The sequence below is a fragment of the Dipodomys ordii genome, unplaced genomic scaffold (assembly GCF_000151885.1).
Source record: "Dipodomys ordii isolate 6190 unplaced genomic scaffold, Dord_2.0 Scaffold10, whole genome shotgun sequence".
Lineage (NCBI taxonomy): Eukaryota > Metazoa > Chordata > Mammalia > Rodentia > Heteromyidae > Dipodomys > Dipodomys ordii.
This window is the reverse complement of record NW_012267226.1, coordinates 9,858,185-9,878,635: the sequence shown is the minus strand read 5'-3', so window position 1 is coordinate 9,878,635 and position 20,451 is coordinate 9,858,185. Positions and strand designations below refer to the sequence as shown.

Here is a 20,451-nt window from a genome sequence, read left to right as displayed (position 1 = left end):
CCTTCCTTCTTTCCTTTCTTTCTTTCTTTCATTGTTTCTCTGTCTTCTGGCTTTCTCTTTCTTTCTTTTCTTTCTTTTTTTGTCAGTCATGGGGCTTGAACTTTGGGCCTGAACGCTGTCCTTCAGTTCTTCAGCTGAAGATGAGCATTCTCCCACTTGAGCCACTGCGCCACTTCCAGTTTTCTGAGTGGTTCATTGGAGATAAGAGTCTCACAGACCTTCCTGCCCAGGCTGGCTTTAAACCTTGATCCTCAGATCTCAGCCTCCTGAGTAGCTAGGGTTACAGGCATGAGCAACCAGCACCTGTCTTTTTTTTTTTTTTTCTGTGCTGGTAATGGGGCTTGAACTCAGGGCTTCTCATTCTTACTTGGCTTTTTCTCTCAAGGCTGGCACTCTGCCACTTGAGCCACCCCTCTGCTTTCAGTTTTTTGCTAGTTAATTGGAGATCAAGAGTCCCCCAGATTTTTCTGCCAGAGCTGGCTTTGAACCACAATCCTCAGATCTCACCTCCTTAGCAGCTAGAATTAAGGTGTGAGCCACCAGTGCTGAAGGAATTAGTTGTTTGACCAAGGTGACAGCAAGTCTGTGGAAGGGCTGAAAGATGGCATTTCACCTCTGTGAGCACAGGACATACTTGTGCTCTCTGACCACCTGCGGATCTCCAGTGGGAGATGGCAATGGACAGGCCCAGGAGGTCGGCTTGGAAGTGCATCAGGACTCTCTGGAATGAGAAGTCACCATCTCCCTCCTTCCTCTTTGTTTCAGGTCAGCTTTGGTCTGGCTTTCTCTCTCTCTCCAGCAGTACATTCCCAGAGAAGTCTCTGGTGGGAGAGGAAATGCCTTTGGAAGAATTTTGTCAACCACTGGGTTGTGTCTGGCTCTGGCTTTGGCCATGTGCTGTACATAAGGAAGCCCCTGCCAGGTGTCCTCCAGACTCGCCCCTCCCTCGAAGTGGCTCTTCCTGGGAAAACCTCCCTTTTGTGCTGGGTAGACTATGGCTTGGGGGTCTAGTCAAAGGGTTCAGAGGCTCTTCCTCAGCTGAAATGCCTCCTGAAGTAATTATAGGAGATCTGGAAGCTCAGATGTCCCCAGGCAGATGTCCTCTACTCCCTGCCCCCATCCCAGCTGGGAGCCAAGGGTGGGTACAGGTTGCTCACTGTCCAGGCTAGGGTATACTGTGTGCAGACCCTAGGCCAGCTGCCTATCCTTGGCCATGGGAGATGCTGCCTGTGCTAGTTCTTGAAGGAGTAGACCATGATCATCTGGTTATGTTGGTTCCCTGGCTTCTCCATCAGGGATTTCCCCTCTCCCATCAGTGAACTTAGAAATCCCTGCGACTCTTGAGTAGGAAGGGACTGCAGAATGTGCCCTCCCTTGTTTGTGAGCAGGTTTCTCTTTGGGATATGGGGTATACATGGGTACAGGGGGCTCCCAGAGCTAGGGGTAAATGGAGAAGAGCCAAAGGAAACAGCCTTGCAGAATTGTTAGTCTGACCTCCCTGCAACCTGGGCTTTTACACATGGGCTGTAAAGTCACATCCTGGCAGGCCAAGCTGGTCAGCAGGTAGCCTGAGGGCCAGAAAACCCAAGCTACGCCTGCGTGCACATGGCTTTCAGCATGTGTGGGCAATAGAGGGACTCGTGTGGGATAAAGTCAATGCAGAGCAGGCTTATGAGTAACTTTCACAGCAGAATGCATGTGTTATGTAGACTGTGAAAAACCTCAGGACCAAGCCCTCTACCCCTACCCCTGGCCAAGCTACAAAGGCTCCTGTGGGGACTGTGATGGCTGAGAGTTATCTACGGTGGCAGAAGGGGAAATTTCTTCTGACACTCTCCTTCCCCAGCGGATAATTAGGGATGGTTGGCCTGATGGTTGATCCTGAACTTAGTGGTCTTTTATTAGCTGGGTCATCCTAGAAGGGCCAGAGAGCTTGCCTGACCCAGCTAGGGTGAGTTGAATTGGAAACCATCTCTCTCTCTCTCATTCCAGTGGGTGTATAACATCCTTGACAAGAAGGCAGAAGCTGACCGGATTGTTTTTGAGAACCCGGATCCCTCTGATGGCTTTGTCCTCATCCCTGACCTCAAGTGGAACCAGCAACAGGTAAAGGCTGGATCTACAGGGCTCTGATCTCTGAGAACCTTTACACCATCACCCCTGCCCTCTCCCCTTCCCCAGTGGAAGCCTGGCTGCCTTTGCTAGCCTTCTTTATACTCAGCAAAGGCTTACTTGTGCTCTCCTCTGGTGACAGAGTACATGCCTAGTAGACACAGCTGCTTTTGCTTTCAGTTGGATCAGCTTCAGGGTCTGGTGACACAAGGTAGTGTTTGCCTCCATGACTGTGTGGGCCATTCTTTAGCCAGCCAAGTGGCTAGAACTGCCACCTTCCTGCCAGCTGCACCTGGAGTCCCAAGGTGAAATGCTTTATTTTCATCCCCTTCACCACGAATCCAAGCAGACTCAGGTTCTAAAGCATTGGCCTGCAAGAACCATGGGAGCAAATCAGAGATCTTCTCAGCCTGAGCTGCAGAGTTGGCTTCCAGGAGCCCAGACCTCTACCCTACAGGGTAGAGGTCAGCTCTCTGCTCCCTGGCCTCCAAGAACTCTGCTTCTATAAACTTTTTTTTTTTTAATGGAGGAGGGATTCTAAGGGCCCCAAGCTTGCTAGGCAGACACTTTACTGCTTGTTTGGCAGGCTTTCTATCTCTTGAACCTCACACACAGCCCTTTCTACAAACCATTGAAGCAACAGATTTAGAAGCACCTTCTCTCCTGTGCCAGCCTCCTACAAAGTTACAATTTTCAGTCATTTTTAAATGTTTTTATTTTTTATTACCATCCCTTTGCATTTGGGCTCAAGGCTGGTGCTCTACCATTTACTCCACAGCTCTACATCCAGTGTTTCCTGCCTGGGCTGACTCAAATCATGATCTTGAAATCTCAGCCTCCTGAGGAGTTGGGATTACAGGTGTGAGCCACCAGTGTCCAGGTTACAGTCATCTCTTTAATGCCCTAAGAGATACTCTAATGGGATCAGAAAGAAGCAGAACCACTATGTTGCCGAGCTCCTGTCACAGGTTGGGGCTGGGGAAGGGGCAGGAAGGCCAACACAGAATTTAGAGTTAGGCAGTGGCCTCTCTCCTGCATTATACTCTCAATCTAACCAAATTCTACCATTGATGTGCCCTCACCCATCCTAGGACTCCTGCAGACATGTTCTGGTGCTCTGGCCCTGGCATCTTCTCTGTGGCTGCCTTCCCTCTTGCTTTCTCAGTTGTGTCTTGCTCTGTGGTATCCTACACTGAAGTCACCTAAAGTTTGTTTGGTCTTGAGTCAGTGATTTCCAGACCTGCCATGCCACTCCTCCACTGCCCAGAAAGATGCCAAGAGCCTATGGTTGAAGTAGAGGGATAAGATTGACACTCAGACTAATAAGCATCTTTCGTCTCTTCACAAGAAGCTCAGAGGTGCTCTCGAAAAGGCTCAAGGCACCGTAAGGAATTACAAGGGAGTAGAAGTTTCAGTATGGTGTGATGATTTATCAGTGCCAGGGAAAATCAAAGAAGATGGTTCTTCATGTGTCAGGTATTGTCAGGGAGGCTAAGGGCATACCTGAGTCCACTCTTCTCTTGTCCTGTAGCTTGTGTTTGCCTGAGCCACCTTCAGTCTTAAATAGAACTGGGACTGGCTGGGTGGAGGATCTGCAGAGCCTCCACTCCCTTCAGGCAATGCTGTGCATAGAGATCGTGGGTCAAAGCTTGGTCATGGGACATGAATGTGGGGTAGGAGGGAGGAGCTTCTGCATCCCATGACTTGTGGACTGGAGAGCTGTGACTACAGAAGGATTGCAGTCCATACACCACAGCAGATACTAAAGAGGGACTTGAGCTGGGCGCTGGTGGCTCACACCTGTAATCCTAGCTACTCCAGAGGCTGAGATCTGAGGATCATGGTTTGAATCCAGCCCTAGGGCAGAAAAGTCCCCAGGAAACTCTTATCTCCATTTAATCATTCAAAGACCGGAAGTGGGGAAGTAGCACTGTAGTTCTAAGTGGTAGAGAGCTAGCCTTGAGCAAAAAAAAAAAAAAAGAGCTCAGGGACAACACCCAGTCCCTGAGTTCAAGCCTACAACTAACAATAACAAAAAAGGATGTGGTGGAGGGGGAGTTTGTACATCTCCAGAATCCCTGAATACATTTGAGAATGGAAATCCATCAGATTGTTTAACCCAGGACTGGCAGGAATCTGCCAGGCCTATTAGTCAAACTGCTGATTTTTCTGTCCTCTTGAAGACAAGAAAGGCTTGGGGAGCCCTTCTGGGTCCCAGCCACGTGGCTGGAGCTCCTTGCCCACAATGACGACAAGGCCAGCACAAGGGTCAGACCTTGCTTGACAGTGACACAGATGACTCAGGTGTGGTCCTCCTTTATCTTTGCTTAATCCTTGATTATCTTTATTTGTGCCCAGTTTCAGTGGCACACACCCCTGGCTTGCGGTCTCGTGATCTCAGCACTCCATTAGCAATTGGCAAAGTATCTAGCAGGAAATCAGGCTATATCTGAACTTCTGTTCCTTGTTACGTGGCCAGAGACAAGGCAAGGACTCCTTGTCTTTGAGGAGCCTCTCGAGCACCCGGGATTCTCCTCTGCCACTTCTCTTTGCCTTGTCTCCTCCGCCTCTGCTTCTCTTTCTGCTTCTCCTCCGCCTCTGCTTCTCCTCCTATTCTTTGTGCTGGGGACAAAACCCAGTGTTGCACAAATGCTAAGCAGTTGATGGACGTCTGTGCTATACCCCCAGCTCCTGGAAGCATACCTTTATTGTCTCCACACTCACGGTCCTGTATTTAACCATTTGTTCTTCTTTCCATCCATTCAATAACTATGTATCAAGTACCTGCTGTTGCTTGAGATTTCACCTTCCCCAAGATTATGGCATCCCTTTTTTAGTCTCTCTCCCTCCCCCCCCTCTTTCTCTCTCTCTCTCTGTTTGTTTTGTTGTTTTTTTGTGGGTTTTTTGTTGTTGTTGTTGTTGTTGTTTTTGCCAGTCCTGGCCCTGAACTCAGGGCCTGGGCACTGTCCCTGAGCTTCTTTTGCTCACGGCTAGCACTGTACCACTTGAGCCACAGTGTCACTTCTGGCTTTTCTGTTTATGTGGTACTGAGGAATCGAACCCAGGGCTTCATAAGTGCTAGGCAAGCACTCTACCACTGAGCCATACTCTCAGCCCATGTTGGGGATTTTTTGAGACAGAATATTACCATGTAGCCCAAGCCAGCCTGGAACTCACTATCCTCCTGCTTTAGGCTTCCAGGTACTGGACATACAGTGTGTTAGTATACATGGCTTAGTCTCTTAAGAAATCATCCATATGTTGTTTTTTTTTAAAATTATTTTGTTTGTTATTATGAGCCAGTGGCTCATACCTGCAATCCTAGCTATTCAGGAGGTTGAGAGCTGAAGATTGTGGTTTGAAGCCAGCCCAGATAGGAAAGTTGGTGAGACTCATCTCCAGTTAACCACCAGAAAACCAGAAGTAGCCCAAAGTGGTAGAGTGCTAGACTTGAACAAAAAAGCTCAAGGACAGCACCTAGGCCCTGAGTTCAAGCCCCACAACCAACAACAAAGAAAAGTATCAATGATTATTAAAACATATATGTGTGTGTGTGTACATACATAGTACAGGGCATGTGCTGTAAAAATAAGTTCCCTAGCCCCACATTGTTCCACTTCCCTTTCCCAGAAACAATCACTGTTATTTCTTTTATTTGTCTCTCCAGGGTTAATATTTGTATATCATGTATATAAACATCTCTCTGTGGGGCTGGGAGAAAAGCTTAAGTGGTAGAGTGCCTGCCTAGCAAGCTTGAAGCCCAGAGTTCAAATTTCAGTAGCATTACAACAAATAAGAATAAGAACAGGGCTGGGAAGGTGGCTCAGTGGTAGAGCGCTTGCCTTGCATGCATGAGGCCCTGGGTTCGATTCTTCAGCACCACATGAGCAAAAAGAAAAAAGCTGGAAGTGGCACTGTGGCTCAAGTGGTAGAGTGCTATCCTTGAGTTGAAGAGCTGAGGGACAGTGCCCAGGCCCAGAGTTCAGGCCCCACGACTGGACCCCCCCCCCAAAAAAAAGGAAGAAGAACAGCAACAAGGGGCTGGGAAGGTGGCTCAGTGGTAGAGCGCTTGCCTTGCATGCCTGAGGCCCTGGGTTTGATTCCTCAGCACCACATAAGAAAAAAAAAAGCTGGAAGTGGCGCTGTGGCTCAAGTGGTAGAGCGCTAGCCTTGAGCTGAAGAGCTGAGGGACAGCGCCCAGGCCCAAAAAAAAAAAAAAAAAGAACAGCAACAAAACCCACTGTGTGTACACATAGACATACACTTTCAGTTCAGTGAGTTAAGTTCTTTTGGTCAAGTTCTTGGACAAGTTATCCTTTCTTTTGAGTTACTCCAGAGGTCAAGGTCAAGAGATGGCTCTCTCTAATAGTCCAGACCCCTGCTGGGAACTTTTTTGTTGCTATTGCTTTATGATCCTGCCTTAAAAAGAGATAGTGAGGGGCTGGGAATATGGCTTAATGGTAGATTGCTTGCTTAGCATGCATGAAGCACTGGGTTCAATTCCTCAGGACCATATAAACAGAAAAAGCCAGAAGTGGTGCCGTGGCACAGGTTGTAGAACTGTAGCCCTGAGTATAGAGAGGCTCAAGGACAGAGCCCAAGCTATGAATACAAACTCCAGGACTAGCAAAACAAAAACAGTGATTGGTGGACCACTTTCTAAGGTGCCAATCTCAGACCTTCTCCTGCCCTTACCCTGCTTTTTCTAGGCCATTTCTATGGGCTAGGAGGCCCTTTGGCTGACTGCAGAAAGTCTTGAGTATCTGCAATCAAAGAATGTTTTCTTCTCCCTCCCTTACCCAGCCTGAGCTGACTGACACCCAGCACCTGGCCCCACACTGCATTCCATGCTGGTGGAGCAGAGAGATATGATTGAGTGTCATGTTTGGGATTTGTCTGCAGACATCATCTAAAATAAATGCAGCTATTATATTTGGCTATCTTGCGACAGTGACACAAAGCACAGCAGAAAATGTACTTAGTACATGGGCACACATCAAGTCAAATAATTTTGTTTCCTGGTTTTAGACTTGTGGTTAATGAGATAGTGAATTTCCTGGACACAAATCCAAAAGGGATTTGTTAGCAGAACAGGCCTTGAAGGGTGCAACTCTGTCCTTTGCTGGGGGTTTCTCAGGGACATGCGTGTACTGAAGCTCTGGGACTGAGCCCAGATTTTCAGAACACTGGTGGGAAGAACTACTATGACTTGAAAAACTGTGACATACTTGAGCATCCATCAGACAGTGACATGGAAGATCTCACACTTACTTCTGAAGTTGCCTCTCCACCCCTCCCACCCTCCCCATCCCCCACCCCACCCCCAGATTTGGCTGGGTGACTAATGCTTCCCAGATTATCTCCCTGAAGAATCTTGCAGATCAGACTGCATGACTAGGGCAGTGATCGGTTTTCCCCAATCCTTGACTTCCAAGAGCCTTGACTGCCTGGCATATAAGTGTGATAACTCAGCCAGACTAGGGTTTGGGGAGCTGGGAGGGTGCGGGAGGGTTTCCGGGCAAGAGGGCAAGTTCATTTGCTCTCTGGCACAAGATCTTGTTGACTCTGGTTCCTTGCTCTGTTGTGACCTCCAGGTTTTTAGCCAGGCGCTGTTTTCAGGAAGGACTACAGGAAGGCTTGTCTACGAACTGTGGAGATAGGGGAAAAGAGAAGAGGGCTAATCACTGTGTGGTGGGTGCTCCTTACTGAGTGGCCAAGGGCTCCTTCCTTTTCCTCCTTCACATTCCGCCCTCCACCCCCACACATGCCGTTGACTTCAGACAGGTCAAGCTGCTCGCCCTCCCTGTTCTGTGCCCTGTCCAATCTAGCATCTGAGCAGCGTTCACTCCCACTGTCCCCTCTAAGTGGCCTTTCTCCGCTAGAAGCCTTTCCTGAATAGCCCCCAGCTTGCTGGCAGCTTCCCTTCCTCCTCCTATGCTTTTATCACTGTGTTTTGGGGGCTTCAGCTCAATGGGAGAGCAAATACATACCATGCACAAGGCCCTGGCTTGCTGCTTCCTCCGCAGCAACCATGAAGAGAAAAGGGAAAAAAGTCTATTGTGTTTCTCCTTACAGTAGATTTGACTTTTAAGTATGTACACAGATTAGACTATGAACTTGTGGACGGAAAGACTTGTCCTTGAACCTCTTCCTTATCTCCCCTCCTTCACCCTGTCCGTATATAGATGTTTCCATAGGATGTTCTTTTTTGTTTGTTTTGTAGCCCAGGCCAGCTTTGTGCTCTACCCTCCAGCCCAGCCTCCTCAGTGTTGGAATTACAGGCACACAGTACCATGCCTAGCTCCTTGTGGTAGTCCGTAGCTGAATGGGTCGAAGTTCTGTCCCTGAAGCAGTCCTATTCACCTTGGGCACATCAAAATGCCTTGAGATTGGTTCTGTTGTTAGAGTTGGCTCTGGGTACCGTAAGGATTTGGGGAGGTGTTGGGGACGTGGGGGTTTTAAGGCTGCCAACCTCTGGGTATGGCCCTGGCTAAAATCGGCATTGTCCTCTGTTCTTTCCTCCCCACCATGCAGCTAGATGACCTATACTTGATTGCCATCTGCCATCGCCGGGGCATCAAATCACTTCGAGATCTGACTCCAGAACACCTGCCGATGCTCAGGAACATCCTCCGGGAGGGGCAGGTGAGTTAGGTCACCAGGCAGATTCTAGCATGTTTCTTGGGCTTCCTTCCTCACCCTTCCTGGAGTCTGTCTGGCAATGGACTTCTCTCTGAATGCCAGTGTTGCGTCTCTGAACATCATAGGTTGACTCACCAGGTCCTTTGTTTCCTGCCCAGTGCTCCAGCTCTACTTCTAGCCATCTTTCCTTGTCCTACACTCATTCTCTCCTACCTTTCTCTACAAGTCCCATCTGCCCCTCCAACTCAAGTCCCAGCCCTTTCTGCCCCAGGATCACCCATCCTGCTCATAACATTCACCTCCTACTAGACAAGTTTCTTGGACTGTGGGCACGTCATTCTATTCATGTGTTTCCTTGTCTAAAGGCAGGCTGAATTCTATAGCACTTGGCTTTCTAGGGTACTTGATTGAAGTGAAAGAAATCATAAGGGCACTGAAAGCCTTTGGGGCAGGAAAGGATGAGAGAAGACTGAATAGAGCCTTGAGTGTGTCCCGAACTGCTGCCTTGGCCCTAACTGGCCAAGTGGCCTGTGGGCCTCAGTGCCTGGTCAGGGTCCCTTCTAAACCCATGCTACAAGCATCCACCATTTTACTCTGAAAAGTGGGTACCGAACAAGGAAGGAGCTCTGCCCCCTTTCTGATCAGACCTAAAGCTCTGTCTGAACTCACTGCCATTGTGCTCTGAACTGTCTCTCACTCCCAAACCCTCCTGCCTGTGGCACCCTCCCTCAGGCCGCCTTTACCTTTTGAGGAGACTTACTGCTGTCAGGAAATAGTCTTTGGATACTGCTGATAGCCCTGAATAGCGTCTTTCTCTCAGAGATGCTGGGCCCACATTTCCTTCCCCTACAGCCTGGGTGGACTCACCTTGGCAACCAGCCCTGCTGAGCCCACAAAACCTTTGGGTGCCTTGGCTCTGAGCTCACCCTGTTGTCGTGATCCAATGATTCTGGGGGTGTATTCTGAATCCATAGAAGCCCTCATCTTTTTTTCTGTTCCCCTCTAACCTCAGGGATCAGCTCACCATAGAGACTAGTGTCTCCTTGTGATTCCCAGGCTTGGGGGCTCCTAGTGGGTATAGTTGACAGAAAAAGATTTTTTTGCTCTGAACAAGATAGAATGAATGGTTACAGGGAGCCAGAGCCAAAGTAAATGTTTTCCTCTTTCACAAGGAGCCAGCTGAGGTGTCTGTGTGGGTCTGGGTCAACCCTGCCCACATTCTCTGCTTAGCACAGCCCCATCTCCATTGTTTCTAAGCCTCATTCCAAGAGGGTGAGACTTCCTCCCAATCCCTTCAACTTTGATTGTTTGTGAATCATTCATTAGAAGGTCAGTCCCTACAGTCTTGGGACTCTAGACCTGACCTTAGGAGCTGGGACTTCCTTGATTTCCAAAAGGAGCTCATGTTTTATGCAGTTTGGCATCAGAGAACCCTGGTGGAGGCTATGGCTTGCATCTGCTCAGGGGACTGGCTCAGCTTTGCTGCTGACATCTGTTATTTGTTGATCTCCTTCAGTGGAAGACAGGGATCTGAAACAAGCAATGGGCAGGGAGGGGCTGGTGGGTTTTGTAAGCTGTCCCAGGCCAGCCCTGCTTACCATGGGAGAAGGGTCCAGGCAGTGGATGTGGCGCGAGACACGGGGAACACATGCTCCACTTAGCTGCTCTCTCTCTTTCCTCATCAGGAAGCCATCCTGCAGCGCTACCAGGTGAAGGGAGACCGCCTTCGTGTGTACCTGCATTACCTGCCCTCCTACTACCACCTGCACGTGCACTTCACCGCCTTGGGCTTCGAGGCGCCTGGCTCAGGTGTGGAGCGGGCCCACTTGCTGGCCGAGGTGATCGAGAACCTGGAGTGTGACCCCATGCACTACCAGCGACGCACTCTCACTTTTGCTCTGAGGACCGACGATCCCCTGCTCCCGCTCCTGCAGGAGTCCCAGCAACCCTGAGCATGGGGGGGGGGCGGGGGAGAAAGGCACAGAAAGGCATGGGTTAAGGGGTTGACATAGGGCTGTTTTTGTTTGTTTTTATCGCCAAGGGGATTTTTTAAATGTATTTTGTACCGGCTATTCTTTATATAAGAATAAAAGTACTGGGCTCTCTGGTGAGAATCTGATGGCTTGGCCTAGAAAGGGGGTGGGGCAGGGGGGAGGCGGGGAGTAAGGGTGGTAAGTGGGCAGAGCTGGTGGGAAGGCGGCAGGAAGGGTGGAAAGTCTCAGGGTGGCTGCCACAGCTGGCAAGTAACAGCCCCTTGAGAAGGGTTTTTCCACATGCATCAATTCTCTGCCCCGTTGGCACTCCTGCCCGGTTACCACATACTTCCCCACCCCATCTCTTCTTTGGGGGGGGTCTCCCACCAAAACCAAATTCAAACCTTTCTGGTAATAGTCTATAGAGGTTTCAATATCATTTCCTCCTTCCCTCCCCAGCCCTAAGGTCCCACACACCCTGGGTGTGCGTCAACCCTGTTGATAAACTCTTCGAGGGAGGTTGGGGATTGATGCTTGGAAGTGGGAGAGTATTCATGAGAATCAAATGATGCAAGACCCAAACGCCTGCTATTACCTCTCTTATTTGATCAGTGAGTCCCTGGCCTTGAATTTATTATCTAGGCAAGAAGACAAAACACTCACATGAAGCAGCAGATCAAGTTCCAAACTTTTATCAGCAAGGGCAAAATGGTCTGATTGCCCTGAGTACAAAGCTGTAAATGGGCTTGGTGTCTGGGTGGTCAGAACCTTGAGGTTCATAGATTCTAAGGCTGTCAAGCAACCTTGAAGTGACAGACTAATGACCAGTTACGGAGCTGGCAGGATCCTGTCTGAGGGGGTGACATCTCAGTGTGCTAGCAGAGGAGGGACACAACATTCGTGTCAGCGCAGTCTAACAGAGGACAATGTCCTCTTACTGCCGGAGAGGGGCTGACATTTACTGTTTGTCAGGGCAGGGCTGAGGAAGTGCTCTGTGCAGACAGGATGTTACACTCAGAAGTAACAGAGAAGGAAAGTATGAGGCACAGGGGTAACTGTCACCCTTCCTATTGTGCCTGGGCACCAAGGCCTGGTTTCAGAGCCCTACTTCTTTCCTTGAAGGTAAGGCTGTCAAGTGGTGGCCCTGGCTCTGGCCCCTACTCCAGTCTGGCCCTGTCTACTGGAGAGAGCATGGGTCACCCTGAGAGAGACTCCTTGAGAAGAGTAAGCGAGTAGACAGAGCTGGTGACTGGGAAGCCTCTGGGCTCCTGCAGTCTCCAGTAGCTCCAGGTGACACGTGACCAAGTGATTGTTTTACTACCTAGGAGTTGGCGGGTACTGACCAGAGCAAGTGGGTCTGTCTCAGGCTGAGTCTGCCAGATCCATTCATGCTGCCAACGCGTTCACACATGGTTTCCTAGACAGAAAGCAAGTGGACAGAAAGCAAATAGACTGTAGGCAAGGCCATTGGCCACTGCTCGGGGAGGGTGAGAGGTCTGGAGGTCACAGGCTAACCTGAGGTGTCCCAGAGCAGTTTCCAGTATGCAGATTGCTCCCTGGGTCTCAGTTTCTCCTTCCAGGTGCCAGAGGAGATAATTGACCCCCGTCCTCTCTAAAAGCAAAGGGTCCTGACAAGCAGACACCATCTTCTCCAGATTTGCAAAGCCGCCGAGTGAGGCTTTCCTCCAGCACCTCACTTGTTCCCTCACTCACCGCCCTTCACCACTGGCTACCTGCCAGTCCAGTCTCACAGCATGAGCTGACGTTTGTGTCCCGGGCAGTGGTGGTGGTGGTGGTGGTTTCATGGTGCCTTGCCTGGAGAAGATGGACCATAGGAATTTGATGGCTGGGCGCATAAACCTGTACAGAGGGAGCAGAGTTGAGACAAAGCTCCCTCATTCACTGACAGAAGGTCATAGCAGCCAGGGCTGTAGTCCGGTCTGGAGAAGCAGCCAGTACATTCCCAGGGCGTAGTTCCAGGCAGACAGACCCGCACCCTGGACGGCTTCCCAGCTTCCCAGCTCCCCCTTGCGCCAGCCAATTCTATCTTCATTGTGCAAGGAGGGGCCTTTCGGAGATCGTGTACCCTGCCCCCACCTTGTTTTCCCAGCAGTACAGAGGGGTCTCCTCTCTAGGCCTTGCCATTATTATTATTATTATTATTACTAAGATTAGCATCTGCCTGACACCTGGCAGGGGTCCCTTTATAGCTAGCCAGTTTTACCTCCAGAGAATATGATGGCAGTCTTTCCCTGGAGCCCAGCACCCATTGTGATCTCATGACCCTTAATACTTTATCCCGTGGATATGTCTGCCAGGCAGCCCAGCCACATGCCAGAGGTCCCCAGAGTTGGCCACTGCCCAGTACTATTGAGGTCATCTAAAGCACACTTTCTGTGTCTTTGTAGGGTAACTCTTTCCATCAGACTCTCCTGTGTGACTTGTCTAGGTAGATTTACGAACATTCCTTCTTATTCCAACTTAGAGCTGTTGGCTTGTGTGTCTGCCCCACTGGGCTGACAGTTTTGAAGATAAGGACTTGTTTAGTCATTTCTGTCTGCCCAACATACCGAGGACACTGCGGCTGCCAAGGAAGAGTTGAAATGAAATTAACATTACAGTTCATTTAAAGGATCTTCATCTCATTCCGTTTTATCAGCACTGAACAGGATCCAGCTATCTTGTCCAATGTTACAGGGATAAATATCAGCTCCAGGAAGCTGAGACTTCCTGCTCTTTGTTCACTATTTAGCAAGGATCTAGGACAGTGCCAAGCCCGTACTAAGTGTTCAATAAACACATGAATACAAGAAAGGGGCTGAGCTGCTAAATTCTGGCCTCCTGGTTCCAGATCAGGAGTTGTAGGGTGACAACCTCCCCTTTGCCCATGCTGTTACTTCAGAGGCCAATATCCTGCCTCCCTAAAGAGCTTCCTGCTAAGGGCATAGTATGCCCAGTCCTAAAGAGTAAATACAATGCTGGGTGCTAGTGGCTCATGCCTGTAATCCTAGCTACTCAAGGCTGAGATCTGAGGATCGTGGTTCAAAGCCAGCCCAGGCAGGAAAAGCTGTGAAACTCTTATCTCCAATAAACCACCAGAAAACCAGAAGTGGCACCATGGCTTAAGTGTTAGAGCGCTATCCTTGAGCCGAAGAGCTGAGGGACAGCGCCCAGGCCCAGAGTTCAAGACTGACCAAAAAAAAAAAAAAAAGATACCAGGTCCCCCCCTGGCAGTGAGAGGGTATTGTGGCCATGCTGAAGAGAGTATACTCATGTGAAAATGGGTCCTTTGCTCTGCTGGAACAATGTGAGATGTTACTCTTTCCAGATAAATCTTGATGTATCCACAAGTGGCTTTTATCCTGGCCTGGTATGAAAGAAAGAAAACGATTGGATGCATGACTGTTAGTATTCCTTAGTTTTTCTCTTTTTGCCCCCAAATGGTAAGTATTTAACACAGTGTGTGTGTGTGTGTGTGTATGTGTGTGTGTGTATGTGTGTGTGTGTACGCACGCGCGTACATACATTGGTACTTGGAATCAGGGCCTTGTACTCTTGCTTAGCTTTCTAGCTCAAGGTTGGTGCTCTACCCACTTGAGCCACACCTTTACTACCAGCTTTCTTTTGCTGATTAGCTAGAGATAAGAGTCTCAAGGAAACTGGCCACAGGTAGCTCTCGCCTGTAATCTTAAGTACTCAGGCTGAGATCTGAGAGTCAGAGGAATGTGGTTTGAGGCTAGCCTCAGGCAAGAAAGGCCCTTGAGTCTTACCTCCAATTAACCATCTAAAAACTGCAAGCGGAGCTTTAGCTCAAAGTGATAAGAGTGCTAGCCTTGAGCAAAAAATTTTGCTCAAGGACAGTGCCCAGGCCCTGAGTTAAAGACCCACAACCAACAAAAAAAAAGGTAGGGGGGGGAGCGGGGGAGGGAAGGGGGGGGGAGGGAGGGTCTTATGGACTTTTCTGATCAGGATGACTTTGAACCACAATCCTCAGATTTCAGCCTTCTGGGTAGCTACACTGAGCCACCTTCCTAGCCACCGCCACCCCGCCCCCCCTCCCCTGTGAGCAGCTGGGATTACAGACATGAGTGTCCAGCTTCAATATATTCTTATTAACTGTAGCCAGCATGTTGCACAATAGATCCTAACTTCTTTCTCCTGACCATTTCCCAGGTCTACACCCACCTATTCCTGCTAACCACCATTCTCCTCTCCGTTCCTGTGAGCTCCATTCTTTAGATTCCATATATAAGTGAGATCGTGCACTATTTGTCTTCATTTGATTATCATTAGCCAAATGGCAAGTGCAAGCAAAGGCCCACATGTTAGGGAAGCTGGGGCTCAGTATGTCTAGGACTCAAAACTAAGCTTCAATCATGGGTAGAGAAAGATCATGAACATTAGCCAGTTTTCCCTCAAGGCTAGGATGAAGTCATGATTAGTTGGAGCTGGGGCTCAGTGGTGGGGCACTTGCCTAGTGTGTGTAAGGCCCTCACTTGGAACCTTGCACTGAAGAAAAGAAAGAAAAGATAGGGCAGACAAGACTGAGAGTAAGCTTCATGACATTCTGTTCCTCCTCCTCCTGGGAAGCAAAGTGATCTGATGATTCCATTGTAGACTGTACACTATAACCATGTGTGATCTTGAGCAAGTTCCCTAACTGCTTATGAGATCCAAGTGATTAGAATGCCTAGCCAGGAGGGAGACTTGAGGATTAAATGAAAGGATTTTGTAGACATAGTATCTGTAAAGTCCGCTCCTGGATGGCGAGCAGACTCCACCCTCCTCGCAGCAAAGTCTCCACCCAGTACCTGCGTTACCTAGGCAACTGGCACATCTGCATCCCCTTAAGTCACATCTGAATTTGAAGTGGCCACACCTTTCTCCGCCCATACCCTAGATAAGGCCTAGCCCAGGCCCAGAAGCTCTCTTTTCTAGCTCTTTCTCAGCTCTTTCCCACCTCTTTCCCAGGCCTTTCTCAGCCACGTGGAGGGCCAACTTGGCCTGATCCCAGCCAGAACGATGAATAAACCTACCCCTTACCTGAATACCACGTGTGTGGTGTGGTTCTTACTGGGCTACCTCTTATTAAAAACCTAACAGTATCATTAATAAATACTAGTTGTTTTTTCCTTTGTCATTCCTGGGGCTTAAACTCAGGTCCTAGGCACTGTCCCTGAGCTTTTGTGCTCAAGCCCAGCATGCTGCCTCTTGAGTAAGCCACAGTTCCACTTTCTAGCTCTCTGGTGGTTAATTGGAAGTAAGCCTCATGGATTTTCCTGCTTGTCCCAGCTTTGAACTGTGACCCTCAGATCTCAGCCCACTGAATAGGTAAGATTACAGGCATGAGCTATCAGTGCCTGGCTACATATTAGCTATTTTTCTGTTGTAAGAATGACCAAAAAAGGATGAAAGAAATGAGATATTGTGGGTTAGATTCTTGTCTACAGCTTGAATGTGTGTGTTTTTGTCCCTCTTTAAATTAATATATTGCCTGGTGCCTAATAGCCTAGCTACTCAGGAGGCCGAGATCTGAGGACCATGGTGCAAAGCCAACCTGGGCAGAAAAGTCCATGAAACTCTTATCTCCAATTAACCAGCAAAAAGAAAACAAAACAAATTTTAAAAAATGGAAGTGGAGGTTGTGGCTTAAGTGTTAGGGCACTAGCTGTGAGTGAAAACGCAGCTAAGGGACAGTGCCAGTCCTAGAGTATAAACACACACACACCACACACACACAAATACATTAATATCCTAAAGCCCAAAGTGATAGTGAGGTCCTTGGGAAGGGATTAGCTGGACAGCAGAACCTTCATAAATAGGATTAGCTCCATATAAAAGAGACCCCAGGGCTGGGAAGGTGGCTCAGTGGTAGAACGCTTGCCTTGCATGCATGAGGCCCTGGGTTCGATTCCTCAGCACCACATAAGCAAAAAGAAAAAAGCCAGAAGTGGCGCTGTGGCTCAAGTGGTAGAGTGCTAGCCTTGAGCTGAAGAGCTGAGGGACAGCGCCCAGGCCCAGAGTTCAGGCCCACGACTGGACCCAAAAAAACAAAATAAAAAATAAAATAAAATAAAATCAGTCCTGGAGCTTGAACTCTGGGCCTGAACGCTGTCCCTGAGCTTCTTTTTGCTCAAGACTAGCACTCTACCACTTAAGCCACAGGGCCACTTCTGGCTTTTTTTTTTTTTTTTTGAGTAGCTTATTGGAGATAAGCTTGTGAACTTTTCTGCCTGGGTGGCTTTGAACAGTGATCTTCAGATCTCAGCTTTCTGAGTAGTTAGGATTACAGGCATGAGCCACTAGCACCACAGACTTTTTGTAGTTAATTAGTTGAAGCCCTAAAGAGAGGCCAGGGCTTCCTAAAATGACTTCTTGGGATCTCTTCCAGCTAAAAAAACTTGCTGGAATGCAATTTAGCCTTGGCCTTCTGGCAGGTTTCTAACACTACAACAGTGATGTCCCTTGCTATTGAGATCCCTGGGAACAGCTCCACTCCATAGTCCAGCCATATAAATCTGATAAAAATAGGAGCTGAAATACCAGCCTGGAGTTGCTATTTTTAAAAGCGTCTGAGATGTTAGATTGGGTTTATTTCTTCTTCAAACAGCATCGTGCTGTCCCCTCCTCCTGGTGGGCAGGATGTTAACGTGGCACATTTGAGGGAGCCAGAAGCCTAAGAGACACATTTGTTAAGCATCCACACCATTGCCTGCCAGGGTTTTGCCACAGGGCCAGAGCTTCCTAGGTGTGGATGCACCTGCTCCTCCTATAGGCCCCTTTCCATACCTGCTGCTCCTCTGGTGTCCCCAGCAGAGGTCTTGCCACGCCCACCACAGGAGAGGCAGGCAGGAGAATTAAAAAGAGAGCCAGGAAAGGAATGGAGGTGGCATTACTTAGAAGCAGCCTGGATGTAGATTTGTTCTACAGGTTGTCTTGGCCTAGCCTCGGTACAGCTAATCTGAAGAAGGAACAGTCCATGAACCAATCTGTGTTTGGCCTACCACATTACCTCTTGGTAAGCAGCTTGTACTGTAGGTGGGCCAAAGGATTCAATGGAGTTGGGAAGGGTCTGGAGGTCAGTGCTGGGATGAAAGCAACAATTGCTTCGTTCCTATCACCGAAGATACAGTTTCTAGGCCACAGAGCTGGGCTTCTGGCTGTGCAGTTAAGAAGCTGGAGGGGAAAGGTCCTGAAAAAACACATTGTGGCTAAAGAGAGGTGATCAGAATTACACTTCGCTTCAAGAGACCAGGTCCCCAGATATAGGATAAGCTGGGGTTGTGAGAACCTGCATATAGCTTATAAGTTAAAAGAGGAATTTCACCTCTTTAATAATAGCACAGTTATATATAGTGTGTTATGCTTTCAGTCCACATCCATTGCTTTATTTAATACGGCTTTCTGAATCAGCTCTGTTATTTCCATTTCTTTTCTTCTTGTGAGAAAACAAAAGCTACTTAGTGGTGAAGGCAGGGTTGGAACTCAGGTCTCTAGGAACAGAGCTGGCTTTTAAAGTTCTCGTTTACATGGCACTTATCAAGAATTATAACCTGTTTAGACACTGGATGTCAAAAATTTCAACCAGCCAGGCACCAGTGGTTTAGGCCTATAATCCTAGCTACTCTGGAAGCTGATATATTAGGATCAAATTACAAACCAACCCCAGGTAGAAAAGTCTGCTGCTTGGGAGACTTTGGGACACCTCCAATTAACCAATAAAAAGTTGGAAGTAGGGGTGTGGCTTAAAGGGTAGAGCAACGAGCAACGGGAGAGTGCTTGGGCCTTGAGTTCAGGCTTCAATACAAGAGTGCGTGTGTGCACGTATGCATGTGTGACACACAGAAACACACACCTGCAAGTGGAGAGGCCAGGCTGATTCTTGGATCTGCTATGGGACACACCTAGTTTATTCTTCCTGGGCCAGTTTTCCTTCTGTAAAATAGCATCTTCCTTGTGTGTATGTGCGTGTGTGAGTTGTAAGACTTGAACTTGGGAGTGCTCAAAGCTAGTGCTCTACCACTTGAGCCACAGCTCCACTTCCTTTTTAGAAGTTTATGGGAGACTAAGTTCTCATGGACTTTCCTGCCTGGGCCGGCTTTGAACTGCTATTCTCAGATCTCAGCCTCCTGAGTAGCTAGGATTATAGGTGTGAGCTATTTCCTCTTGATGAGTCTAATGCAAGGAGTTAAGTCATTGTGTTCTGTTTCTGTTTGTTTGTTTGTTTTTGTCAGTCATGGGGCTTGAACTCAGGGCCTGGGCACTATCTCTGAGCTTCTTTTGCTCAAGGCTAGCACTACATCATTTGAGCCACAGCGCCACTTCCAGCCTTTTCTGTTTGTGTGGTACTGAGAAATCAAACCCAGGGCTTCTTTTTTTTTTTTTTTTATGGTGTTAGGAACTGAATTAAAGACCACCCACTTACAAGGCAGGCATTCCACCGCTTGAGCCACACCTCCAGTCCTCTCTGGTTCCAGTTATAGCTGAGCATGCTGTGCAGCAAATATTTGTTGAATGAATGTATGACTGACAAGGCCAAAGGAACTACTGAGATAAAGTTAGCAAGACATAAACTTCAGCTAAAGAGGATTTCTCTGGAAGTCCTCAAGCTCACTACTAGCTTGCACTTAGTCATATCCTGTCTTGTGTGTGTGTGTGTTTGTGTGTGATTATAAAGACTCTCACAGACTTTCTTGCCTGGAGTGACTACAAACTGGGATCCTCAGGTCTCAGCTCCCTGAGTAGCTAGGATTACAGACATAATAGGATTACAGCTCCCAGCTCTGCTTTATTCAGAACAAGCTATCTCTCTGCAGCTGGATGGTAAGCTTCCCAGAGACAGGAATTGGATACTTTCCTTGGAGTCTTGGGTGCCCCAGCCCCTTAATAAACCATGTGCTGACCTGGGAAGAGAACCGTGGAAAGAAATGGTCCTGCAGAGTGATTTCTGCACTCTTCTGCAGCCCGGACAATTCCCCGGGCTCACTCGGGGTGTGAGGGTTAGGGAGGTTGATGGGGTTTCCTCCTGGAGACTGGTTGCCTGGCACCTTCGGTTAAAACGGAAACCCAGACGCTACTGGGGGACGAAGATAGGGCGTGCAAGGGAGGGGTGCAGAGGCAGCGATTGGGAGCCTGGCAGGCTCAGACTGGGGCAGAAGAGGGGCCCAGGAATCTTCCCAGGGCCACCTGGCCACCCTGAAGTGCCTGGGGTGGCGAGGAAGGGCTGGCTCCCAGAACGAGGTCTCCCCGGTGCCTCAGTTTCTCCAACGAGAGGGAGGACACGGTTCAGCGCAGGGGGAGAGCAGGAGAGAACCCTTTCTGGGGAGCTCCCCGTTTCCGGGAGGGCATACCCATCCCGGCGCCTCCGGCCCCGCCTCTGCCTCCCCCCCACACCCCCCTTCGCCTGGTCTTCGCGCGCCTCCCGCACCCCGGGCGCCGGGCACCCCGGGCGCCGGGCCTGGCTCCCGGAGGGGGCTCGCAGGTTCCTAACCCCAGCGCGCGTCCGCTCGGCCCGCGCGCAGCATCGCCCCCGCCCTTCCTCCTCCACCACCCCGCCCTTCCTCCCCGGCTCCCCGGCGCTGTGCGCAAGCGTGTCCAGCCCCTTCCCCCTTCCCCCGCCCAGCCCGGGCCCCCGCCTCCCCGTCACACGGGGCACCAGGGGAGCCGGCACACTCGCCCCGCTCCCAGGCCGGCCCCGCGCCCCGGGACCGGGACAGGGACAGGG

The 20,451-nt window shown here is 49.4% G+C and overlaps 1 protein-coding gene across 1 annotated transcript in view; it reads left to right on the top strand.

Moving 5' to 3' along the window:
• Positions 1-10,860, top strand: part of Dcps (decapping enzyme, scavenger) — a 51,141-nt gene extending 40,281 nt beyond the window's left edge. The window contains exons 4-6 of the mRNA XM_013009428.1: positions 1,993-2,106; positions 8,647-8,757; positions 10,440-10,860. Coding sequence (XP_012864882.1) covers positions 1,993-2,106; positions 8,647-8,757; positions 10,440-10,706 — 492 coding nt within the window. The 3' untranslated portion in view covers positions 10,707-10,860. The remainder of the gene's footprint in view (positions 1-1,992; positions 2,107-8,646; positions 8,758-10,439) is intronic.
• The last annotated feature ends 9,591 nt before the right edge of the window (positions 10,861-20,451 follow it).